The sequence below is a fragment of the Adiantum capillus-veneris genome, chromosome 23 (assembly GCF_014529385.1).
Source record: "Adiantum capillus-veneris isolate H3 chromosome 23, ASM1452938v2, whole genome shotgun sequence".
Lineage (NCBI taxonomy): Eukaryota > Viridiplantae > Streptophyta > Polypodiopsida > Polypodiales > Pteridaceae > Adiantum > Adiantum capillus-veneris.
In genome coordinates, this window is record NC_140953.1 from 147,925,351 (window position 1) to 147,952,859 (window position 27,509).

The following is a 27,509-nucleotide window of genomic DNA, read 5'->3' on the forward strand; positions in this document are numbered from 1 at the left end:
AATTTAGCATGGAAGAATAACACATGGCATAGAATGTCTCCAAAGGAATCGAAATGAATTTGTTGGCAAGAAACACGTACAGAAAGCTTAACATAAAAAGAGAAGGAGACAGGTTTTAAAGAAGGGAGATGCAAAGAGTATTAGCAATGAAATTTATTAGTAATATTATTCAATCTGCTCAATGTAACTGGCACCATGTTTGAAGGAGTATGTCGTGGAGTCTCTCGAGAGTTGCATCCTCATCCAATGCATGCGCTTCCGGAGGCTGTGTTTTTGCACTATCCAAAGGGATAGATTGCTCCATTGAACCTGCAAAACATCATGGAGGTTTCAGAGAAGGGTGCTAGAACGCTACCTGCCAAGGAGTTAATCGTAACATATTATATACATCATTTCAACTAGCAATAGTAGTGACCCCTCTTCTAGTGAAGAGTGGAATGAATTCTGCACCGAGAGGTGCATCCTCTTTGTCTTCAATGTCAAGCACGACAACCTTTTCTTTTCCTTTTAAACTTGAAGGATTGCCGATTAAGCACTAGCGAGCATCTGCGTCGAGAGGTGCATCCTCTTCGTCTTCACTGTCCAGTACGACAACCTTTTCTTTGCCTTTTAAACTTGAAGGATTTCCGATTAACCCCTCGCAAGCATCTATTGGAGAGGCGACTGCGTTCTTCTCTGCAATCCTTGGGAGGATTGACCTATTGAGGAGACCTTGGCCAATTCCCTTGATCACTGTCAATAAGTTGGTAAAAATTAAGAACGTTAGTAGTGACATTTAGTGTTGCAGCACAAGTAACATTAAGGGGAAGAAATAAATGTACCTGTGGGTTTCCTGCCACCTTCTGAGAAACCAATCGATGCGAGGCTGCGCGTTCATGTAAGCCTCATCAAGAACAAAAATATCAACCACATCTTGATATGTGGTAGAAGAAGGGAAAATCATGGTTTGCCATAACGCTTTGATCTTCTTCAATAGCATCACGCGCCCCTGAAAAGGTGTTATCCACGAGGAAGACGGATAGTACTTGCCAGACTTTAGCATATGGTGCAATGTCCATAAGAAGTTGTTACCAATTGGGTGCTTCAAGTGGAATTTCCAGTACATGAGTGCACGATAAAAAATATTCGCATGCGTTAGACAAACCCTGTTCTTTAGCTCATCTGCCCCGTACTCTGTGTACAACTCGATTCCCTTGTTGATATCATCAACCGTTACATTGTGGGAGAAGTTCTCAAAATGTGGTTGGTCCATGTCTTTCATGCAATACCCTAGCATACCGTAAAAGGTATGCATATTCTTCTGGTTGAGGGCACGACAAAGAATGTTCGCTCCATTGGGACTATCAACATCCCACCCTAGGTATTGCTTTATTTTCTTGCTCACTGCAACAATGGACGTCGCCATGATCCGAGCAACCATCTGAAAGTGGAGGTGGAAGACACTCCCACCACGCTTGATCGAGCAAATTCCGGTGACCACTTCCTCCTCCACAAAAGCTTTCAACCTCGGAAAAAGAGCAACGTCCACATCACTACCGCATGTAGACACTGTTATGCTCATCTCAAGCATCTTTTTCGGCTTGTTGCCTTTTGTACGAGCGATTCTCTCTTGTTCTGAGAGCCTAGGCCTCCCTCGAGGTCTCTTTAAACTAGAGGGAGCAACGTCTCCTGACCGGGCGAGATGCTTCATCCTCGCCATTTCAAAATAACCTAGAGATGCAACGCACTTAACTACGACATGCATTAACAGTATCACTATCCATGCGGGAACAATTCATAGCCAATATACACAAAGAATACATGGTACGCATGTTTACCTCCTTCCATAAATTTGCTTGCCTGCACAATCTGCGTCCTGTTGTAGCAAAGAGCTCGCAACTTCCGTCAACAGGTTGTCCTACCTGTGTGTCAATGTCCACTACTGCAACAAACAGTAGGTAAACTCATCAGGCTTGCACCAAACAGGTGGCAGCAGCGCTCAGCAGGCTATTCTACCTGCATTTCGGTGTCCGCTACTATAGCAATAGCAGCTCCATTCATCAGACCTGCAACACCTCAACATGCTCTTCTGTCGACCTATCGCTGTCCACTGCTGCAGCAAATTAAAGGAGGTGCACTCATTTGGCGTGGATGAGCGATGCATTGATTTAAGCAATGACTGCCCCATACAGCACTGCCACGACAATGCCACGCAATGAGTCAAAGGTGAAGCAACTTCTAAAAGCAGCCAGCCTTCGGTACCACACGTGTTGCATGGCCTTAAACAAAATGTTCTCTATGCTGCAAACAAAACGAACATTCTCTTAAACGGGGATCTTTTCGCATTTTTTCCGGCTGGGTACCACATACTGGTAGAAGTGAAAATAAAATCCACTTCCTCTAAAGATTCCCCCTCCCCCCAACATCTTCGACCCGACCTCTCTCTCTCTCTCTCTCTCTCTCTCTCGTGTGCGAAGAGACGCAGGCTGCTCCTTGCCTCCGATTGCCTTCCCCCTCCCCATCTGCAGCTCTTCTAATGCACGACGCCCACCTCCTCTCTACTCATCAACGCTTCCTTCTTTCCTTCTCTTCATCTACCAAACACACCCTGCTCACGGAGCTTGATTCAAACGCAGTGCGGGAGCGCGCGCACACACACACACACACACACACACACACACACACACACACACACACACACACACACACAGAGAGAGAGAGAGAGAAGCCTCATGGAGCTTGATTCAGACGCAATGCGGGAGCGCGCGCGCGCGCGCACACACACACACACACACACAGACCCAAATTGGGAAAAAAGTAAAAAAATGCATGGCAAAGGGAAAGAGAGGGGCATGCCCTGCACGTGGCCTGTCCCCTCTTCCCTCCCTCACCCTTCATAAAGGGCTTGCATGGTCGACAAGAACATCTACCACTACAATATCGCTTTTAGTACATTTGGCTCAAACTCTTTCTCATGATCATGGGCACATACTGTTCATTCCAAATTATATTCATTTCTAGAGAAGATTCGTCTTCGATCCCACCGTTCCAACCTTACCCTTTGTGTTACATTGTAAAACTTTCGGACCAGGATTCGAGCTCACACCCTTGACAATACACGACTGTGATCTCATCATCTAACCACATCAACTGACGCGTCTGGTTGTGTGTAGCATTGAACCATAAAATTAAACAAAACTTCTCTACACCTGCCAGCTCTTCAAAGCACTAGCCTCTGTTGGTCTTTCCCCCACCTTGCAACATCCTTCTTGATCATCCCTCGCCTCGCACGACCTGCTGTGCAGGCTGCGCTTCATTCCCCTTCTTTTCTTTTCCGAGCTCCACAATGGGCATCCGTCAAAGATTCGCATGTTGCTTTCTTTTTTTTAAAAACGTTGGCACATACTCTAACCATGGATATTTATTGCATCATTTAGAAGTTTCCATCGTGTGCTTTGAAGGTCCAAAATAGAAATTTGTGGGTGTGGCAAAGAGCACCACAGTTGGCATCCATGTCCACTCCCGAGCCGGCAAAGTTAATGCATGGGACTGGGTGAGCTCCACTTCGTGTTGTGGATTCCAAATGAGGAGGACAGCGTATGTATGTGGAAGCGTATGGCCAGACGTCTTTAAATGTCAGCAGCCGTCTCCCATCCCTTCCTCACTACTGCGCCCCTAGAATTTGTCATCTGCCTAATATACACAAGATGGCTTCCTGTAGGCTAATGCATGCTTTGGGCCTTGCCTTGCTTACGCTCTTCTTTGCTGCTGTTGCGGCTTCCTCCAACGGAGGCCCCTAGTGCACCAATCAGCAGCCTCGCCGCGAGCAGTGGCGGCAGCAGCTTCGCTCCTGTAATGACTACATGCGTCAACACCAGACAAATGGGCCTGAAGAGGCTGCCCCTGGCTGCAGCAGCATGCAACAAGCAGGAGACAATCCACGGGACCAGCCCAGCCAACAATGCTGCCAGAGTCTGCAGCGCATCTCTTCCAAGGATAGATGTCGTGTCCTGAGGGAGGTCTATGGTGGCAGGATGCAAGAACATATGGATTTAATGGCTTGCACATCTCTTCCAAGGATAGATGTCGTGTCCTTAGGGAGGTCTATGGTGGCAGGATGCAAGAACATATGGATTTAATGGCATGCAAGCTGGGGTAGAGGAGAAGGCATCCCGCCTGCTGCAACGATGCAATCTGAGTCCCGGTGAATGTGGCTATCAAGGTAAGCAAGGACTTCCAAGGTTCCGCTTTCTGTCTGATTTTTCTATTTTCTTATTCTCTTATCAGAGAAATTTTTAATGGGAGGGTGCATCTTGTAATTTTTTGTAAGAGCAGTAGTAACATCCATTTACTTCTGTGATTTGATGTAGACTTGATTGTGAATGAGGTCGACGAGTTCAGGTGGTAAAGAGTGCTCGAGCTTTGCACAATGTATCCAAGCAATAATAAGCCGGTCGTACGTCAGTGCTCGAGCTTTGCACAATGCGCCCAAGCAATAATAGGCAATGTGAAACTATATCTACTACACACCTCAAATGTACTCCCTAATTGGGTTCATTATCAATAAATTCCACAATTAGTCCGTTGTGATCTTTTGATGAGCATTTTATTTTATGTCGTAAGATTTGGAATAGCATAAACTTCTTTATGTTCAAAGACAATGCATTTGATTAGTTATGTTATCAATATGGTACTATTCAGTCAAGTCTGGTATTATTGACCACCCCCTTGATTTCTTCTATTACTTAGGGAAGCTGAGGCATAATCAAAGCATAAATTTCTCCTTTATAACCAAACAGAAGGACTCCTTTCTACATGGAATTTCATCATCTTTTTCCTAAACCATCGGATGTTGTTGACTCCTTTGTACATGAAATTGCATACATCTTTTTCCTAAACCATTGGTAGCATAGTTCTATGCCTCCTGGATTTAAGTAATGGCCATTTGAATCGAATGTCTGTCAATCTTCCCTTAATCCTGCATGTAGCCACAGTCTTCCTTAGAGCATGACCCCCCTTACAGAGCTCATTGCTGCATGGCAGCAACCGAGTTGCGATACATTTCAGCATCTTATCGCATGTGACATCTTTCTTTAAGTCTAGAAGAGAGCAATTTGTAGGGTAGCGATGAGGCCTCGAACGAGGAAATTGAATTGCGTATTCAATAGCACCTTATGTAATTACGTGAGGGGGTGATGAGAGATCTGAAAAGGAAGCATTGAAAGAACACATGGTCATCATTACTCCATATGGAAGTGCACTTTTGACCTCTACCATATGGGCATCTCCCGAAAGAGAGATGACAAACCCATGGGCTAGAAACGAACAGCCACGATGTGAACAGGAGTGATTCAATGGTGAGTTGAGCAAAAATACTCTCAATAATATTGGCTCAATATCCCAGAAGCCAAAAAAGATAAGTGTCTTGAGAGAGGAGAGAGGATCAAACGGATGTACAATCCTCGCCTCACCTGCCACAACTTTCACAAAGAAAGCTCGAGCAACTCCGTGATCCTGTCGCGAAGAGAATACGAGAGACTTATCCACATCCAAGGACCGGCCACAAGGTAATCCCAATACCTCCCAATCAATATCATCAATCCAACTATTCCATCTAAGCATACGTAGTAAAGGATGAGCCTCCCTCCTAAACGACAATCCAAGACAACTATCCTGAGGATATGAAGAGAACGGAGGAAAAGAAGACAAGCTCCAGTAAGATCCACAACACATCACTTCTCGTCATGAGCTATTCCACCTGGCATCAAGAGGCCACATATCATTGGATAAGACAAAGCTCATCTTCCGAGAAGATGGAAGTATAAGGGTACATATTACAAGCAAGCTTATTTGGCGCCCCTATTGCCACTACAGTCTGCAAGGGTAGGCAAGATGGTGCCTTTGATAAGATTTACATTTAACATTTAGCACCCATTACCACAATTGCAATGAATACAAATTCAATTGCAATTTATTAACCATTTTCAACTTGGCTTATAATGCATCTACAAATAGCTTGTTCTTGCATCGCTCGCAATGGCCAAGAGTTGGGATTCTTGCTCGAGTCACTGCAATGAAGTTGTGGTCACCACCCAGCCACCAATCAAACCTGTTAGGTGCAACGGAATGAATCTTTGCGCGTTGCTCAAGATGAATGCTCCGAACTGTCCTCAAGGTTCCTTTTGTTCTTATGGAAGGTAGAGCCTTCCGTTCTTAACGAGAGAATGCTATGATCACAAACAAAGTGAATGGACACTGTGTGTGCAAGTGTATGAGACTGAGAGATAGAGAGAAGAGAGATACGACACTAGAGACGTTGTAAAACCCTCCTCTGAAGGCCCCACTCTCATCGGCGAGAGTGGTCTACTATTGATTGCACAAAGTGGTACAATGACGATGCATGGAACTGATGCAACTTGGGACTATGTCGGTGACGATGACGGGGACGACGATGACGACATAAGGGCTGAAATCTGCGACCTTCTATCCGCTATCTATAAAAACGCTATGGCTGAAAATCTGGGACTGATTCGGCCTGTTGAAAGCATTGGTATGGCTGCGTTTTTATGCTGTTGAAAACGCTGGAATAGCCTGATGAAAACGCTGGCCTGCTGTTGCGTTTTTAGGCTGAAAAACACTGTGTTTTTCTGCTTTGTTTGGGGCTGAAAAATGCTAATGGAACTGCTCTGTTTTGGTTGATCTGGAACGCTAGGTGCAAGGGTACTGTTGGCGATCAAGACAAAGCTGAAAACACCAGGGGTTAGGGGTTGTGGGCGATGACGAAATGCTAGGCTGAATGTTGGCGATGAGGGTATGTCCAAAAACGCCAGGTGCTTATGGGTGCTGAGGGGTTCTTGCTGAGAGAGAGGAAGTACCTGCTGCCTGGGGGCCTGTTGTGCTCCTTGCTCATCTTCCCAAGAGTGCTAGCTTAGGGTTGCTTATATATTAACTTACCCATTTTTTGCCCTACCTAGTTTTGTTGGAAAGTCGCTTAAATTAATAAGTGAAAAATGTCAAAAATAGGGAAAATAGGCTAAATGCACTAGAAAATTCCCCTGACTGAATCTGATGGATTCTGAAGGGAATACTGATGATCATGATGTGTGCAACTAGAGGATATGCATCTATGCTAAGTGACTGGACATGCACGGTCTACGAATAGACTCACAAAAGTGCCAGATCACTACTAATCTAGACTTGACTGGACTGACTGAACCTTGATCATGCTGTAGCTTGTCCACGGACACATAGGGTTGGATGTGTCACGTGACATCCCCTCCTTTTCAAAGCGAGGTATTGGTACCGAACTGTATGGCGTCGAGGGAGATCGCCAATAGCATCCGGAATCCTGGAAGGGACTCTGCACCGACCCACGTTGATGTGTGGGTCGTGCGGTACTTGAACTTCATAAAGGTCTGCAATGCTTGCTTCTTTGGGCCGCTCCGAAAGCGACACAAAATCTTTTGAATCTTCTTCCTTGCTTCAACTTCGTCTAGAGTCATGCTTCTTCCATCTTCAAGAATCTCCATGGCTGAAAATTCCTGAAACTACTTCCAACACAAAAACATGAACATCCTATTCCATGTAAAGTGAGTGGAAAAAATCTTGTCGGCCTAATAGAATGTGCATGCAATGTAGATGAACAAATAGAAGGAGTGCCAAACCGTTCACCACATACATGCAAACAATGAGATCGAATCTTTTTTGTTTGATCGAAATTAATCAACTGTGGCAAATCAAAATGGAAATGCCTATGCTTGGTGTTCATACTTTCATGTGCTCGTTCGAAAACTATGTCATGCCAAGGAAGAGACATGGAATGTGACTTCCTTACATATATACTTTTCAGCTTTTCACAAAAAATGTGCATACATTCGTGCTCATCCATGAGAGAAACGTGCTCAACATACAATATGTCATGCCTAGTAAAAGGGATCACATAACGATGCTGACTAAAATACAGGAAACGATCACGAATGAAACATTTGAACAATGTGTGCGTATCAATCATACGAACACATAATACTTCCTGTGAGGGTTCTTGAGACCTAGGTTCAAGAGCCAAGATCGATCCTTCATGATTGATCAAATCTGCAACGAGGTTAGCATCCACTAACACATCATCCTGGTGAACAATCACATCTTCTTCATGCAACTCATCATGCTTGTGAGAAATCACATCTTGATCATGCAAATCATCATACTTGTCATTGTCATCCAAATCATCATACTTGTCATTGTCATACTTGTCATTGTCATCCAAATCATCATGCAAATCCTGTGTGTCATGCTGTGGAGAAAAAGAGACTGAGAGAGTCTCCTTTTCCTGAATTCTTTCAATCTTGTCCTGCATATTAGCAATGAGAGATGGAGAATGAGCAATGTCCTCTCCATGAATGACAATAGGAGAATCATTGTCGGCATTGAGAGTTATAGTGTTAGCCACAAATTTCATGAGAGCGTCATTATCACGAAACCATCGAATGCCCAAAATCATATCACATCTTGAGAGAGGAGAAACAACAAATCTTCTAGTGAAGGCAGTTTGTTGAATTGCAAACAACACATCAAGGCACTCCTCCGTGATGAGAGCGTCCATACCAGGAAGAAAGCCAGAGACCTCGATAGGAGATCTTGGACTAACTTCGAGGCGGGCTCTCTCAACAAGAGAGGGACTAATCGCATCATGCATACTACTTGGGTCAAACAATATGACAAAATGCTGCTCCGACGTACGATCATAACATTTAATGAGAGAATCATCAATGGGAGGGTCATGAGAAACTTGGGGCACACTCGTGTTATTGTGGGGGAGCAGGAGAGAGAGCCCACTTGCTACTCTATGCAATGAGAGTGAAGGAGAAGAGGAGAGTGGCGCAGAAGAAGCACACGCAGAGAGAGAGAGAGAGAGAGAGAGAGAGAGAGAGAGAGAGATCGTAGAGTTTTGGGAAAAGTCACGCTTTTCTTTTTGGGCTTGACCTTTGAGTATATGAGTAAGTGACTAGGGGGCCATTCACACTTGGGCCCCCTCACTTATAAGTCTTTTAACTTATAAGTTAATAAGTATAAGGCACTTAGGCCTTTATTCCCTAACAACCTCCCACCTAAAGGCAATGTACCTTGGGAGATCAAAGAATCAGCTAACCAGCTAACTATGATACATCAGCTGATCATGCACTTACTCATCCAACACCCATCATCTGACGGCAATATGCAAACCGCTCTGCTGGAAGACTCTTGGTCAAAAGATCTGCAGGATTGTCATCTGTGTGCACCTTGACAAGTGTAATGCTCTTGTCATCAAGCACACTCCTGATAAAATGATACTTCACCTCTATGTGCTTTGTCTTGGCATGAAAAACAGGATTCCTTGCAAGCATAATAGCACTCTGACTATCACAGTGTAGCACAGGAACCGGTGACTTAATGCCAAGCTCTTCTACCAAACGCATGAGCCACAAAGCTTCTGCATGCCTCAGTGGCAGCCACATACTCAGCCTCAGTGGTAGACAAAGCAACACATTTTTGCAGTCTAGAAATCCAAGAAACTGCACCTCCTGTGAATGTAAACACATATCTAGAGGTAGACTTTCTGCAATCTGGATGTCCAGCAAAATCTGCATCTGTAAAGCCATACACAGATGTCTCACTCTTCCCAAAACAAATGCACAAGTCTTTAGTGCCTTTCAAGTATCTCAAGATACACTTCACTGCTTCCCAATGCTTTTTGCCAGGATTGCTCATGTACCTGCTTACCACTCCCACCGCAAATGCAATGTCCGGACGTGTAGCAACCATAGCATACATCAAACTGCCAACGGCTGATGCATAAGGAATCTTGGCCATTTCAGCCCGCATATCATCTGTGTTTGGGCAGTCATGTGCAGTCAGTTTTACATATGGAGGCAGCGGAGTACTAAGTGCCTTTCCCCCATCCATATGAAAACGATGTAGCACCTTATTAACATAATCTCGTTGAGATAGATACAGACGCCTGTTGGGTCTATCTCGAGAGATACACATGCCCAAAATATGATTAGCATCACCAAGATCCTTCATGTCAAAGCGATTCTTTAAGCTTTGCTGTAATGCATCCAACTCCATGACATTTTTACCCGCAATAAGCATGTCATCAACATACAAAATCAGCAATAGAAGAGATCCATCACTTGCCGTTTTGATATACAAACAGTGATCAGAATTACTTCTTTTGTATCCTTGAGACCTCATGAATGTATCAAACTTGTGATACCATGCACGGGGAGACTGTTTCAAACCATACAAGCTCTTCAAGAGTCTACATACTTTCTTCTCTTGCCCCTTTGACACAAAACCTTCTGGCTGCATCATATAGATTATCTCAAGCAAATCGCCATGCAAAAACGCTGTTTTGACATCCATTTGCTTTAACTCCATATCTTCAGAAGCAACCAGGCCTAAAACAAGACGTAATGTGGCAAGTTTTACAACAGGAGAAAAAATCTCATCAAAATCAACACCATGCTTTTGCTTGTACCCTTTAGCAACCAAACGTGCCTTGTACTTAGAAGAAGCATCAAATGTGACCTTGGTCTTGTAAACCCATTTACATGGCAGAGCCTTATGCCCTTTAGGCAAATCAACCAAGTCCCATGTATGGTTTTTCTCCAAAGACTGCATTTCCGAAACCATTGCTTTGAACCATTTCTTACTGTCTTCCCGTTGCATAGCCTCTTTATAGCAAGACGGCTCACCACAATCAGTAAGCATGACATAGTCCAAAGACGGTTCATATCTATCGGGGGGCCTTGTCACCCGAGTAGACCTACGCACCCAATGATCCATAGCAGGTGGATTTTCAGCCTGTAAACCATCAAAAACAGCAGGCTGTTCAGCCGGTTGCATCGCAACAATGGGCGGTCTAGGAGCATCAACCTGTTCCCCTACCTGTGGTGCATCAATGGCAACTTTTGGGGGCTGATTTTCAGCAGCTAATGGCTGATTTTCAGCACCATTTTCAGCATGTAAAGGCTGCTGAACATTGGGCCTTCTTGGCTGTCCATATGTAACATCTTCACGAAAAACAACCTGGCGCACTTCCTCGACCTTTGTGGGCTGTTTGTGCATGCAATTCTCATTGAAGATGACATCATTGCTGCGTATGATTTTCCGTAATGCGGGATCCCATAATCTATACCCCATTTCACCATCCTCACCATATCTTAGGAAAATGCATTTATGAGACTTTGGTTCTAGTTTGGTGCGCAGTTCACTCCGGATGTGAACATAGGCCTCACAACCAAACACTCTTAAATGTGCATATGAGGGTGGCTTGCCAGACCACACCTCCTCAGGCACCTTTTCACCCAAAGCCTTGCTAGGTGAGCGATTAATAAAGTGAATAGCTGTTTGCACAGCTTCTGCCCAAAAACCATGAGGTAATGCAGCATGTGACAGCATAACCTGAAAATGTCTTCGCGTCATTACGTGCAGTTTGACATGGGGATCATTTTGTTACTCTGTGGCCAAGTCAACAGAGGCTGCAGGTGAGATATTTTTAGACCCGAGGGTCTAAAGCGGGAAAATGCACAAATGAGTGACACTTGGCACTCTGAGGCCAGTTTACTACTTATAGAGAAGGCAAAAACGTGATTTATAGCTGGGAGGCTCATTTTGCAAGTCTCTGTCACAGGTTAAGAGCTATGGAGTGCTTGCTTTCCCTCTTATGCACAGTGCGGTGCCAGGAGTGATGCCCTGCACGCTACGCACTGCCCTCTCTCTCCCCTTTGGCAGTATGCTATGCCCCTCTAGTGGGCTCTTCATTTGACCAATGTACAGTTGTGTGGGTTCATGCGCGATTGCTGAGGCAAGAGCCTCTTGCACAGGTACTGGATTAGCTAGCGGCTAATTCCCCCGCAAGTACAGGTGAATTCGGAGAGGTTTCACGCCAGAAATCTTGTCCGATTCAAAGGGCAAGTAGCCCTACAGGTGCGGGAGCTCAAGGACTTGCTAAGGATGCAACCGGCACGCGAAACAGAGCCCGAAACAGTAAATTACAGCCTGCTGTGTATTTTTGCAAGTTTAGGATTTTGGCCCTAAACGGACCCTAATACCCCCAGGAGGTTCGGGGACGCAAGGGGACCGCTGTACAGGTGATCTGGCGCATTTTCAGGGCTGAAAACAGAGAATTCAGCGTGCTACAGATTCTCGCCAGGTTTTGCATATGCCCGTATGCGTCGGGAAAGTCAGTCAATGCGTGGGAATACTGACTGTGAAGGGTCCTAGTACAGTTATGTTGCCGAAATCAGGCCGGAACAGTTGAAATTCAGCCAAGTTTGTGCGGGGCAGCTTGTAGGGATCCATAGCATTTATTCCCTCTTTTAAAGAATAAAGAAATACCGAAAGGGGCGCCTAAGTTAGGGGCCAATCTGGTGTCGGTCTTCTCATACAGGTGCATTCTAGCATCTATATCCCATTCCCCTCTCTTGTGTCACTATAGCTCAAATATAATAGACGACTAATAATGGGTGAAAGCTAAATCAAGGTTTGAAGTGAAGTCTGCCGCCCTTTTTTGGATTGAACATGCCGATTTCATGGTTCCATCGACGGGATTAAATCACTTTTTCCCATAGAAGTTAGCCTTGGTCAGTTATGGGCTTGAAGACAAAGGGGATAATAGACCAGACACAGGGAACCATGCCGATTTCATGGTTCCATCGACGGGATTAAATCACTTTTTCCCATAGAAGTTAGCCTTGGTCAGTTTTGGGCTTGAAGACAAAGGGGATAATAGACCAGACACAGGGAATTGCAATTATGGCTGACAGACCAGATGATGTGACTGAAGAGGTTTCCTCTTCACAGGGTCAACAGACACATGAAGTGGGTGAGTCCTCAAGACCACCACAGACAGATGATAATATATTCAAGACCCAGTTGGCTACTGCTGTGGCTATGTTCACACAAGTAATGCAGAATCCGAGGTTTTTAGCCTTTCTGCAACCTCCTGTTCCGTCTCAGCAAGTTGGGTCACTGGATCATATTCAAAAGCTTGTTAAGGATCGAGCACAGGTGATTCATACCGCACAGTCAATGGAAACACCTGTACACTTGACGGAGAACATGCAGTCTCCACAACCTATGCCTAAGGTGCAAGAACAGGTGGCTGAGATGCCAGTCTTTCAAGCTGTACCAGTTCAGCCCGCCACCTTTCAGCAGCCTATAGCTGGTTCTAATGGGCAGGGAAGCAACCTACAGGCTATGCAACAGGTCTTCCCACCACCTTCAGTACACCCTGGCTATTTTGGAGGTGGATCTGTATTCCAGAGCATGGCTAGTCATGCACCTGGAAATCAGTATTATACGCCAGAAGCAGTGTTTGGGGGTGCTCAAACGATGATGCCTAATCCCATGTATGGTGTCACGGGCATGCTACCAGGGTTTCAGAGTACTCAGAGTCAATTTGGGATGCCACATGCAAATTTTGGTATGGCTGGAATTACAAATCAGCAGCCAAATATGGCATTTCCAGGTCAACTTAATTGCGGTCAGGGAATGCAAATGAACCCTAACAGTGTTCCCATGTTTCAGTCACTTCCATATGACAATTTGACGCCGCTAGAGAGGACAACTCCATACAAAGAAGGTGGCAAAGGTGTGACATTCACGACCTTTACAGGGTTCGATGACAGGAAGAAGGCTCTCTCATTTCTCCAGCAGTTTGACAAGGCCTATGCAGGGGGAAACTTTACAGAGGCTTCAAAGGTCCGCAAGGCAGCCACTTTCTTGACAGGGAATGCGGGACAATGGTGGACAACTTTATTGCTTCAAGGGCAAGCTCCGTCCACATGGATTTACTTCAAGCAGATTTTTGCAGCAGCATGGTTATCTGATGATTTCGAAGCAGATGTCATGACAGAATGGCACCAGCTAAATGCTACCACTTGCAGAAATCTGGATGATTACAATCGGAAGTTTTGGAAAGCTCTACTTCCAGTAACTTCCTATAGGTTTGTGCCATTGACAGAACAGATTGAAAAATACTGTTGTGGCCTACCCAAAGGATTGAGAAAGTACTGTACGAAGACAAAAGTCACTACTTTGACGCAGCTCATCGAGGTAGCAAACACTGGCAATGGTTTGCTCAAGGGAGAAGATTGTGAATTTAACACTGGTGTCAAGGCAGGATCAGGCAAGAAAAATTCAGCCAAGAAGCACGTTCCCAATGAGGCTCCTAAAGGGACTCAGGAGTCAGCCAACGCAGGGAAAGATAAAGCTACGGCTGAAGCAGAAAAGGGACCAGCAAAGAAATGGAAAAGACGTTTTCCTCGCAAGTCAGAAGAGCAAAAGAAGGTCCTGAGGATAGAGAATAAATGCTTTATATGTGAGCAGCCTCGCCACATTGCTTACAATTGTCCTACAAAGAAAAGGCCAGCTGATTCTGAAGACAAGGAGGTCAGGAAAGGAAAGAAGCCCATTGCTGGTCTAGTGCCAGATATGGTGGGCGACAAACCAAATTTAGATGAGCTTTGCAGAGCATGGGGAAAGGTCAGGGATCAAACAGTGCTTATCTTCTTTGATCCAGGTGCTAAAGCCAACTTCATTTCCCCAGAATTGGCTTCAAAGTTGGGAATCAGACCTCAAGAGATGGGGTATACAACAGAGGTAGGTTTGGCATGTCCTGGCCATACAGAGGCTGTGACGCCCATCATTGGAAAGTTGCGTCTACATATCCAGTCCTATGTAGATGCTGAAGAATTTTACATCATGCCACTGGACGGATGTGATGTGTTGTTAGGTATTCCTTGGTTATTTCGTGTACACGGAATCATGGATGCCTACAACAAAAAGATCACTGTACAGAGCAGGGGAAAGACTCACATTCTGGATGTAAAGCTTATAGGGGAGTCTATTCCTACTGTATCAGCTTCTACTATTATTTCTATAATGAAAAAGCATCTTTCTGCGTACTTGGTTTTTGCACGTGAAGTGTCAGATTGTGATGAATCAAATTTATCTGTGCTAGATAAAGAAAGGTCAATGTTTTTACAACAGTATAGTGACTGTTTTTCCGATTCATTACCGTCTCAATTACTGCCAGAGAGACCCGAGGACCATGCGATAGATTTGGTGCCAGGCAGTAGCCCACCAAATAAGCCTCCGTACAGGGTTAGTGCGGCTCAGCAGAAAGAGATAATGGGCCAAGTTCAGGAGCTGTTAGAAAAAGGGCTGGTTCAGCCCAGTTCATCTCCATTCTGTTCTCCAGTGTTGTTGGTGCAGAAAAAGGATGGCTCATGGCGTATGTGCATCGACTACCGTGCACTGAACAAGAATACCATCAAGAATAGGTTCCCTATACCTAGAATTGATGATATTATGGACAAATTAGAAGGAGCAGCTATGTTTAGCAGGATAGATCTAAAGTGTGGGTACATACGACCGAGTTGAGTGGGACTTTCTAGAGGGCACTCTTCGCAGGATGGGCTTCTCAGATGCTTGGATCAGAGGGGTGTCAGCTTTATACAGACAGGGTCACAGTCAGGTGCTTTTGGCAGGGGGGAGAGGTGAGCGCTTCATGCTCACACGCTCAGTCAGACAGGGTTGTCCTCTTGCCCCCTTTCTCTTTCTGTTCTATGCGGAGGCGATGAGCAGATTTTTGGTGTCACAGCAGGTTGGTCTTCAAGGCTTAGCACTCCCTATTCGGGGAGAGGAGCTACTGGACACTGAGTTTTCCAATGACTCGGCCTTGTACTTAGATGGCCAGGAGGCCAATCTTCACAGATGTGAGCAGGCTCTGGAGACCTTCTGTTGTGCATCGGGCGCATTGATCAACTGGAGAAAGACAGTGGCTTTCTCGGTTGGTAGTGCTCCTGTGCCAGATTGGATGCCAGGAGAGGGTTTCAGGTGGATTCCCCCAGGGACTAAAGTTCGGTACTTGGGTTGTCAAGTTGGTTTGGACTTGTCTCCCGAGCAGCAGATTGCTCCTCTTCTCCTGTCCATCAAGAGAAAGATGTTACATTGGAGCTCAGCACGACTTTCGCTGGTTGGTAGAGTAATAGTTGCCAACCAGGTGCTGTTGGCGACTATGTGGTACATCACTTCCTGCTGGATCTTCTCGAGTTCTTGTATCAGCCAAGTAGAGAGGCTGATCAGGAACTTCCTTTGGTCAGGACGTGACACTTAGATGGTCCGAGCCAAGGTGGCTTGGTTGGTCATCACGCTTCCTTGTTCTCAAGGAGGGCTTGGGATCATTGATCCAGCACAGCAGAGTAGAGCCCTTCTAGGGAAGTTCATAGTCAGAGGACTTCTTCTTGGTGAGGAGCCCTGAAAGGAGTTCTTGTTGCAGAGGCTTCGTGCCAGGGTGCCTCAGTCAGGAGGCCCTTGTCAACCTTCGACCAGATGGATCTTTACAGAGATGCGCCGAGTTGGTTGGAGCAGAAGACTGGAGGACCGCTTCGCTGTGAGTTTGCTTCGTTCTTGGGAGCTCTTACGGCGTGGCCTGGAGCAGCGACAGCCGATGTGCACGGAAGAGCGCCTACGGAAGCCCCTCATCTGGAACCCCATGGTTAGCACTCAGAGAGGCCACTTGGTTGGTAGTCGGCCTCATGTTTCCTGGGGTCCCATGGCAGCAGGTCCAGCGTACTCTCTCCACGGCTAGACAGTACACTTGGAGGGCAGCGGCTTGGTCCACTCTCACGGGCCCGACACTTCAGTTTGAGCTATCTTCCAGCAGGATGATAGTGATACAGGGGGGGCGTCCTACACTCCAGCCTCCTACAGAGCTTACTCCACAGGAGTGGTGCAGTGAGAGAGAGAAGTGTTGCGAGCTCATCAGTGGCCTGACACTGTGGTTCATCTGGCGGGGCCGCTGTTTCCGCATTTTTGAGGCCAGCTCTGTGCCGCCAGCAGAGACTGTTCGTGACTTGCTAGAATGCACCTGTATGAGAAGACATACACCAGATTGGCCCCTAACTTAGGCGCCCCTTTCGGTATTTCTTTATTGTTCATAAGAGGGAATATACGCCTTGGTTCTTTCCAAGCTGCCCCGCACAAACTCGGCTGAATTTCCACTAGTCCAGCTTGATTTCGGCAGCATAATTGTACTAGAACCCTTCACAGTCAATATTCCCACGCATTGGCCGACCTTCCCGACGCATACGGGCGCTTTGCAAAACCTGGCGAGAATCTGCAGCACGCTGAATTCTCTGTTTTCAGCCCTGAAAATGCACCAGATCACCTGTACAGCGGTCCCCTTGCGTCCCCGAACCTCCTGGGGGTATTAGGGTCCGTTTAGGGCCAAAACCCTAAACCTGCAAAAATACACAACAGGCTGTAATTCACTGTTTCGGGCTCTGTTTCGCGTGCCGGTCGCATCCGTAGCAAGTCCTCGAGCTCCCGCACCTGTAGGGCTACTTGCCCTTTGAATCGGACGAGATTTCTGGCGTGAAACCTCTCCGAATTCACCTGTACCTACGGGGGGATTAGCCGCTAGCTAATCCAGTACCTGTGCAAGAGGCTCTTGCCTCGGCAATCGCGCATGAACCCACACAACTGTACATTGGTCAAATGAAAAGCCCACTAGAGGGGCATAACATACTGCCAAAGGGGAGAGAGAGGGCAATGCGTAGTGTGCAGGGCATCACTCCTGGCACCGCACTGTGCATAAGAGGGAAAGCAAGCACTCCATAGCTCTTAACCTGTGACAAAAACTGAAAATGAGGCTCTCCCCCTCCTAAATTTAGCGCCACTTCTTGATGCATGAGGCAAGTGCACCAGAAGGTGCCACTTGGCACATTTATAAGCATTTTCCCGTTTCGGGGTTGCCGCCTAAAAATCTCCCAACCGGCTGCCCAGTTGACTTCACGGCAGAGTAAGAAAATGTTCCCTTTGTCATTCCAGAGGTAATGACGTCAACACATTTTCAGGTCCCAAAATAGCAGTTACCTAAATTTTAGGAGATGCTGCCATTGTATCTTTCTAGGTCATCCGACCCTCTTTGTACACTGTGCCCACACCCAGAATTGAAATGTAGCCTCTGTAGCAAAGGATTCCACTTTGGCTAGTCAATGACCCCACTTGGGTAACCATAGTCCTTGTCCAACCTTAGTGCTCTCTTGCCCTCAGGCCTGGACTCCCTCTGGACAGTTCCACACTAGCTATGCAATGCAGGGCAGTTAGATTTTCCGAGGGGTGTTTCCAAAAAGTGAAAGTAAATAGATAATAAGAAAGAAATCAACAAAAAGGATAGATAGTAGTCACACGCTGGTGACATACCCCCCTCTTGAAATCTCAAACGTCCTCGTTTGCATCTATGTCGTACATGCTTACTGTCAACACTGATGTATTCAACACCTCGTCGACACATATACGACACATACATGCTCATTGTCAACCCTGGTGTATTCAACACCTCGTCGACTCATGTATTGCCTGCGTGTGAACCCTGTCCCAATGACATAGTGGTAGCTTCGCACTCTGCCATTGCTTTGAGTCACTAACTTTCCAATGACAAAATGGTAGCTGCACATTTTGCCACTGTCTTATAGTACACGTTGGATCCGGTAACACTTTCGAGCATACCCAAACCGACAGTTTAAGAATGCAGTTACACATGTACTCTTCAATAGAAGCAATCACTGTATCCTTGACAAACTGACAAGAAATACTCACTTCTATAGCACTAACCAAACTTTTGGACATTCCATAAGAGCAATTGCCCAACTGACAATCTGTACAGCTCTAACATTCATGTAACAGGTATTTGATTTGAGCTCACTTTAAATACCATGTACATCATTTGTTTCAGAAGCCATTGTCACACTGACAATCCATATAGCTTTGAAACTCAAGGGGTCAAAGTAGGTTGCAAATCGAAGGCTTCCAGGTAAAGTGATAACACAGTTGGTGACTCTGCAAGTTCACCTTCTTCCATCCACTTAGCATCCATTGGTGGATAGTTTCTGAACTTTACCAAGTAACGCCTGACAACCTTGCCTTTCACTTTCCTTTCTTTGTGTGCCAAAATCTGTTCAGGGACCAAGATCTCGACAAGTTCCTCGACTTCCGGCTGATCTTCAGCTGGCATATCTTCTGGCACATCACCCACATAGGGTCTGAGAAGACTCACATGAAATGCATTGTGAATCTTCCAACTGTCAGGCAATTTCAGCCTATATGCAACATCACTGATTATGTCGCACACTTGAAAAGGCCCATAGTAACGCATGCTGAGCTTTGGATCAGTCTTTCCTTGCCCTTCATCTTCTTTAACCTTGCCTTTTCAAAGCGTAAAAGCACCCAATCACCAAGTGAATATACCACTTCACGACGGTGACGATCAGCTGCTTTCTTTTGCTTTGCCTGAGTCCTTTCTAATGCCACTTTGACCTTCTTGTACATTTCATCCATGTCCTGAACATACTTATCTGCTTCAAATATCTTGTCCTTTGTATGTAGTATGGGAGGAACTTTCTTGCCACCTTCAACTATCTCAAAGGGTGCCTTGCCAGTTGATGAATGCACTGTATTATTGTATGCATACTCCACCAATGGCAAATACTGCTCCCACTTTCCTTTATGCTCTGACACATAGCACTTCAGCAGATCTAGGACAATAGAATTTGCCTCTTCTGACTGCCCATCTGTTTGAGGATGAAATGACGAAGAGAATTTGAGCGTGGTGCCCATATTCTCAAACAAGCCTCTCCAGAACAAACTTGTCATGCGTGGGTTACGGTCGCTAACAATCGACTGTGGCATGCCATGATACTTGAAAATATTGCTCATAAACAAGCGTGCCATCTGATCTGGCTTTATCTTCTTCCTGACAGGAATAAAATGAGCTTGTTTGCTGAATGTGCAAATAATGGTCCAAATACCATCATTTCCTGTCTGCGTTCTCGGAAGATCAAAGATAAAATCCATAGCAATACTTTCCCATGGTTTATCTGGAATAGGTAGTGGTTGCAATAACCCTGGTGCCTTTTGCTTGTCAAACTTGACCTTTTGGCATATTAGGCATTCTCGCACAAAGGCATCCACATCCCTTCTCAATGTAGGCCAATAGAAGAATGTCTCAACCGCTTTAACTGTAGCATCGATACCACGATGCCCTGCATACGGTGGGACATGACTCTCTTCCATCACTTTGCGTCGCAATGGCTTTGTGACACACAATCTGCCATGCATCATCATGAACCCGTCTTTAAGAAGATAGTGTTCATGACGTTGTCCTTGCATTAGTTGCTCGAAGACCCTGGCAAAATCTTCATCATTTTCATACTGTTCTCTCATATCATCAAGTTCATGATGATAAGGAATCGACACAGCTGAAATTTGTGGCTTCCTTGACAAGGCATCAGCCACAACGTTCTTCTTGCCTTCTACATGCACAATCTGAAAATGGAACATGGACAAGATATTTGCCCATCGCATATGCTTCTCAGATAACTTTGTCTGTGTCAAGAAGTATCGCAAGGTCTGATGATCCGTTTGGACAACGAAATCTGCACCTAGCAGGTAGTGTTTCCAACTTAAGAGCGCATGAATCACAGCCAGTAACTCTTTCTCATAGACCTGCATGGTCATCTCTGGCCCTTGCAAAATTCTGCTCTCATAGGCTACTACCCTGCCATCTTGCATTAGCACTGCACCAATGCTACTACCGCAGGCATCACACTGGACCACAAATGACTTCCTAAGATCTGACAACACAATGACTGGATCTGAAGTTATCTTTTCCTTTAAGAGATTAAAAGCTGAAATCTCTTTTTGTGTCCATCTAAAGGTGACTGTCTTCTTTTGAAGAGCATGTAAAGGTGAAGCAATCTCAACGAAATTTCGGATAAACCTTCTGTAACAGGAGCATAGTCCCAAAAAGCTTCGGACATCATGCACCGTCTTCAAATTTGGCCATGACTTGATCGCTTCAACTTTTGCAGGATCCATTCTGACACCATCCTTTGAGACAATGTGTCCCAGAAAGTGAATCTCTTCCAAAAAAACTCACTTTTCTTTGCATTGATGAGCAACCTATGATTGCGTAGCTCTTTGAACACAATGGCCAAGTGATGCCTATGCTCCTGTTCATTCTTTGAGTAGACTATCATGTCATCAAAGAATGTACCAACATACTGCTGGTGTGGATGGAAAATTCTGTCCATCATCCTATTGAACGTAGCAGGAGCATTTGTGAGACCAAAGGGCATCACTAAAAATTCGTAAAGGCCAAACGTTGTTCTAAAAGCAGTCTTGTGCACATCCTCTGATCTAATGTGGATCTGATGGTACCCACTCTTTAGATCTATCCTACTAAACATAGCTGCTCCTTCTAATTTGTCCATAATATCATCAATTCTAGGTATAGGGAACCTATTCTTGATGGTATTCTTGTTCAGTGCACGGTAGTCGATGCACATACGCCATGAGCCATCCTTTTTCTGCACCAACAACATTGGAGAACAGAATGGAGATGAACTGGGCTGAATCAGCCCTTTTTCTAACAGCTCTTGAACTTGGCCCATTATCTCTTTCTACTGAGCCACACTAACCCTATACGGAGGCTTATTTGGTGGGCTACTGCCTGGCACCAAATCTATCGCATGGTCCTCGGGTCTCTCTGGCGGTAATTGAGACGGTAATGAATCGGAAAAACAGTCACTATACTGTTGTAAAAACATTGACCTTTCTTTATCTAGCACAGATAAATTTGATTCATCACAATCTGACACTTCACGTGCAAAAACCAAGTACGCAGAAAGATGCTTTTTCATTACAGAAGTAAAAGCAGAAGCTGATACAGTAGGAATAGACTCCCCTTTAAGCTTTACATCCAAAATATGAGTCTTTCCCCTGCTCTTTACAGTGATCTTTTTGTTGTAGGTATCCATGATTCCCTGTACACGAAATAACCAAGGAATACCTAACAACACATCACATCCGTCCAGTGGCATGATGTAAAATTCTTCAGCATCTACATAGGACTGGATATGTAGACGCAACTTTCCGATGATGGGTGTCACAGCCTCTGTATGGCCAGGACATGCCAAACCTGCCTCTTTTGTATACCCCATCTCTTCAGGTTTGATTCCCAACTTTGAAGCCAATTCTGGGGAAATGAAGTTGGCTTTGGCACTGGATCAAAGAAGATAAGCATTGTTTGATCCCTGACCTTTCCCCATGCTCTGCAAAGCTCACTTGTATCTGAATTTGGCTTATCGCCCACCATATCTGGCACTAGACCAACCATGGGCTTCTTTCCTTTCTTGTCTTCCTTGTCATCAGAATCAGCTGGCCTTTTCTTTGTAGGACAATTGTAAGCAATGTGGCCAGGCTGCTCACATATAAAGCATTTGTTCTCTGTCCTCAGGACCTTCTTTTGCTCTTCTGACTTGCGAGGAAAACGTCTTTTCCATTTCTTCGCTGGTCCTTTTTCTGATTCAGCCGTAGTTTTATCTTTCCCTGCGTTGGCTGACTCCTGAGTCCCTTTAGGAGCCTCATTGGGAACGTGCTTCTTGGCTGAATTTTTCTTGCCTGATCCTGCCTTGACGCCAGTGTTAAATTCACAATCTTCTCCCTTGAGCAAACCATTGCCAGTGTTTGCTACCTCGATGAGCTGCGTCAAAGTAGTGACTTTTGTCTTCGTGCAGTATTTTCTCAATCGTTTGGGCAGGCCACAATAGTATTTTTCAATCTGTTCTGTCAATGGCACAAACCTATAGGAAGTTACTGGAAGTAGAGCTTTCCAAAACTTCCGATTGTAATCATCTAGATTTTTGAAAGTGGCAGCATTAAGCTGGTGCCATTCTGTCATGACATCTGCTTCGAAATCATCAGATAACCATGCTGTTGCAAAAATCTGCTTGAAGTAAATCCATGTGGATGGAGCTTGCCGTTGAAGCAATAAAGTTGTCCACCATTGTCCCGCATTCCCTGTCAAGAAAGTGGCTAGCTTGCGGACCTTTGAAGCCTCTGTAAAGTTTCCCCCTGCATAGGCCTTGTCAAACTGCTGGAGGAATGAGAGAGCCTTCTTCCTGTCATCAAACCCTGTAAAGGTTGTGAATGACACACCTTTGCCACCTTCTTTGTACGGAGTTGGCCTCTCCAGCGGCGTTAAATTGTCATATGGAAGTGACTGAAACATGGGAACACTATTAGGGTTCATCAGTGTTCCTTGGCCGCTATTAACTTGACGTGGAAACGCCATATTTGGCTGCTGATTTGTAATTCCAGCCATACCAAAATTTGCTTGTGGCATCCCAAATTGGCCCTGAGTGCTTTGAAATCCTGGTTGCATACCCATGACACTGTACATGGGGTTAGGAATCATCGTTTGAGAACCCCCAAACACTGTTCCTGGCGTATAAAACTGATTTCCAGGTGCATGACCAGCCATGCTCTGGAATACCGATCCACCTCCAAAATAGCTAGGGTGTACTGAAGGTGGTGGGAAGACCTGTTGCATAGCCTGTAGGTTGCTTCCCTGCCCATTAGAACCAACTATAGGCTGCTGAAAGGTGGCGGGCTGAACTGGTACAGCTTGAAAGATTGGCATCTCAGCCACCTGTTCTTGCACCTTAGGCATAGGTTGTGGAGACTGCATGTTCTCCGTCAAGTGTACAGGTGTTTCCATTGACTGTGCAGTATGAATCACCTGTGCTTGAGCCTTAACAGGCTTTTGAGTATGATCCAGTGACCCAACTTGCTGAGACGGAACAGGAGGTTGCAGAAAGGCTAAAAACCTCGGGTTCTGCATTACTTGTGTGAACATAGCCACAGCAGTAGCCAAATGGGTCCTAAATATATCATCATCTGTCTGTGGTGGTCTTGAGGACTCACCCACTTCATGTGTCTGTTGACCCTGTGAAGAGGAAACCTCTTCAGTCACATCATCTGGTCTGTCAGCCATAATTGCAATTCCCTATGTCTTCAAGCCCAAAACTGACCAAGGCTCACTTCTATGGGAAAAAGTGATTTAATCCCGTCGATGGAACCATGAAACCGGCCTGTTCAATCCAAAAAGGGCGGTAGACTTTACTTCAAACCTTGATTTAGCTTTCACCCATTATTAGTCGTCTATTTTACCTGTACTTTCAAGACACAAGAGAGGGGAATGGGATACAGATGCTAGAATGCACCTGTATGAGAAGACATACACCAGATTGGCCCCTAACTTAGGCGCCCCTTTCGGTATTTCTTTATTGTTCAAAAGAGGGAATATACGCTGTGGTTCTTTCCAAGCTGCCCCGCACAAACTCGGCTGAATTTCCACTGTTCCAGCTTGATTTCGGCAGCATAACTGTACTAGAACCCTTCACAGTCAGTATTCCCACGCATTGGCCGACCTTCCCGACGCATACGGGCACTTTGCAAAACCTGGCGAGAATTTGCAGCACGCTGAATTCTCTGTTTTCAGCCCTGAAAATGCGCCAGATCACCTGTACAGCGGTCCCCTTGCGTCCCCGAACCTCCTGGGGGTATTAGGGTCCGTTTAGGGCCAAAACCCTAAACCTGCAAAAATACACAGCAGGCTGTAATTCACTGTTTCGGGCTCTGTTTCGCGTGCCGGTCGCATCCGTAGCAAGTCCTCGAGCTCCCGCACCTGTAGGGCTACTTGCCCTTTGAATCGGACGAGATTTCTGGCGTGAAACCTCTCCGAATTCACCTGTACCTGCGGGGGGATTAGCCGCTAGCTAATCCAGTACCTGTGCAAGAGGCTCTTGCCTCGGCAATCGCGCATGAACCCACACAACTGTACATTGGTCAAATGAAAAGCCCACTAGAGGGGCATAACATACTGCCAAAGGGGAGAGAGAGGGCAATGCGTAGTGTGCAGGGCATCACTCCTGGCACCGCACTGTGCATAAGAGGGAAAGCAAGCACTCCATAGCTCTTAACCTGTGACAAAAACTGAAAATGAGGCTCTCCCCCTCCTAAATTCAGCACCACTTCTTGATGCATGAGGCAAGTGCACCAGAAGGTGCCACTTGGCACATTTATAAGCATTTTCCCGTTTCGGGGTTGCCGCCTAAAGATCTCCCAACCGGCTGCCCAGTTGACTTCACGGCAGAGTAAGAAAATGTTCCCTTTGTCATTCCGGAGGTAATGACGTCAACACATTTTCAGGTCCCAAAATAGCAGTTCCCTAAATTTTAGGAGATGCTGCCATTGTATCTTTCTAGGTCATTCGACCCTCTTTGTACATTGTGGCCACACCTAGAATTGAAATGTAGCCTCTGTAGCAAAGGATTCCACTTTGGCTAGTCAATGACCCCACTTGGCTAACCATAGTCCTTGTCCAACCTTAGTGCTCTCTTGCCCTCAGGCCTGGACTCCCTCTGGACAGTTCCACACTAGCTATGCAATGCAGGGCAGTTAGATTTCCCGAGGGGTGTTTCCAAAAAGTGAAAGTAAATAGATAATAAGAAAGAAATCAACAAAAAGGAGAGATAGTAGTCACACGTTGGTGACAGGCAATGTAACTAAAAATCCACTATTTTTGAAAATGTCACTCATTAATGAGTTAATAAACTCGCCTTTAAGAGGTGCTTCACATGAAAATAAATACCTAGAATAAATACTAATGCAACTGTATGGAAGCACTCCAAAATGCCTACACCTAGCAGACATTGAATGTACTCATGGATAATTAGAGAGAATCCAACTACTCTAAAGTGTCTGGACATGCATGTCCTTGGTACAGGCTCACAAGGGTGTCAGAACACTTCCCAGGCTGTCCTAAACCCCAGAAATAGGAGTCAGCTTGTCCACATGCACATAGGGCTAGATGTGCACGTGACACAAATTTGCAACAAAGAGAGGTATCCAACATCACACAACTCCAATCTACAAGATTTAGCACACATCAACCACCATACTCAACGTCGGAAGGAAAAAAAGGAAATCACACATATTCAATCGTTTATAACATACTCTTCTCCATAAATAAGCACTCTCGATTAGCATTATCTTAACCATTTTCTAAGAAAAATTAAACATTTATGCCTACATCCATAAAACTCGTTCAGGATACCAAACTACCAATCAATATAATTCATACAAACTTTCACATGTGACCACATATACAAAAAGTTAAATACAAAAAGCTTTTAGAACATGTAAATATACTTTAAACAATACCTTAGAGCTTCTCAATTCCTTGAATTGCTTTACAATGCTTTCAGTCGGCTTGTTCGCCATAGCCTCTTGATCATCCGTTTCCATGTCTTCCAACGTCTGTCGAGTTTGTTGAGCGAGCTCTTCAAGTGTCTCCGACAAGTGTCCACCATTTGCAGATTTCTTATCCTCTTTGGAGGTAGAGGAGGTCTTACCATTTGATTTGGCTTTTGCCAAGACTCCTCTTCTTTTCCTTGGTCCCAAAGCAAGAAGCCCGAGCCCTAAACCTTGTCCTAAGGTCTTGGTCTCCTCTGACACCCTGAAACAATAGCATGAAGGAAAAACAAATCAAATAGAACATAGCAAGATGCAAATGACAGCTACCTCGGATTGGATGCACCACCATCAACAGCACGAAAATCATTAAGGACACCTGTGAATAGTGAAGAAAGATAAGCATATGCGAGTAATGACTAGAGAGAAAGAAAAACAAATGTGAAATAGAGCGCAAGAAGTCTTACTATCTAGAATGCCGTAGAGATCGTCATGCTCAGCCATGGCACGTTGTTGTGAAACTCTCCTTGGCGTGTAAAAAGCTCGGGTTATGACTACTCACTCCCTAGCGTGTAACAAGCTCCGGTTCAGGCATACGACTAATCACTCTCCTTGGCGTGTAACAAGCTCGGGTTCAGGCAGACGACTACTCACTCTCCTGGCGTGTAAAAAGCTCGACTACTCACTCTCTTGGCGTGTAAAAAGCTCGACTACGATTCAAAGGCGGAGGGTTGCTTTTTTTTCTTCTTCTTCTTTTCCAAAATTGCGGCGTTGCTTTTTGCTTTTAATGGCATTAGGCCCCATGCCATCACCTTTATCATTAATACAACACATGGCTGCGTGCTTAATTTCCCACCCATATACACATGCATAGAGGTAGAGGAATGTAAACAAAACACAAGTTTCACACATGGTAAGGCATTGGACTTCTTGATCATGCATAAACACGACCTAGGAGTCACCTTTTGAGTAATGCATAAGTGCTTCAATGACCATATGGCAAGTCATTGGCCTTGCAAACCATGGGCCCTACACGCAAGTAGATCCCATTTCTAATAAAAACAAGTGATAAAATCACAAGGCCTACCCTTGAGAGGGATATGCTGTGTGCACTTTGAAGAAGACATGCATCATGAACAAGAAAAGGGAGAGAATTTGCTTCAAGCATCACTTTGTAGGAGACTGCATGCATCCTCCACAATCAGGGGGGAGAGAATCACCTTCAAGCATGTCTTTGTTTGTGCATAGTCAGCGGTAAAAGTGCGGGTGCAATAATCATCAGCGAGTAGTCTCCATTCAATTGGTAACATCTGCGCAATCAAGATGGAAGGATCAAAGTCGTGGCAAGTCTAATGAATGTAGAGGTAAGTATGAAGCTACCCATC

General features: G+C 45.3%; 2 protein-coding genes and 1 pseudogene across 2 annotated transcripts; 1 reads left to right on the top strand and 2 right to left on the bottom strand.

The window, feature by feature from the left end:
- The window catches only part of LOC147428796 (peroxisome biogenesis protein 19-2-like), a 73,374-nt pseudogene extending 46,746 nt beyond the window's left edge, over nt 1-26,628 (bottom strand).
- LOC147428798 (uncharacterized) lies at nt 536-1,690 on the bottom strand. The gene is made up of 2 exons (XM_086497766.1): nt 822-1,690; nt 536-698 (listed from the first exon to the last, which is right to left on the bottom strand). Exons 1-2 carry the CDS (start codon nt 1,688-1,690, stop codon nt 536-538), a joined length of 1,032 nt encoding a protein of 343 aa, XP_086353892.1.
- LOC147428799 (uncharacterized) lies at nt 3,490-4,561 on the top strand. The gene is made up of 3 exons (XM_086497073.1): nt 3,490-3,984; nt 4,096-4,201; nt 4,350-4,561. The coding sequence occupies exons 1-3, from the start codon at nt 3,709-3,711 to the stop codon at nt 4,385-4,387; spliced, it is 420 nt and encodes a 139-aa protein (XP_086353199.1). The 5' UTR covers nt 3,490-3,708; the 3' UTR covers nt 4,388-4,561.
- Nucleotides 26,629-27,509: the final 881 nt, after the last annotated feature.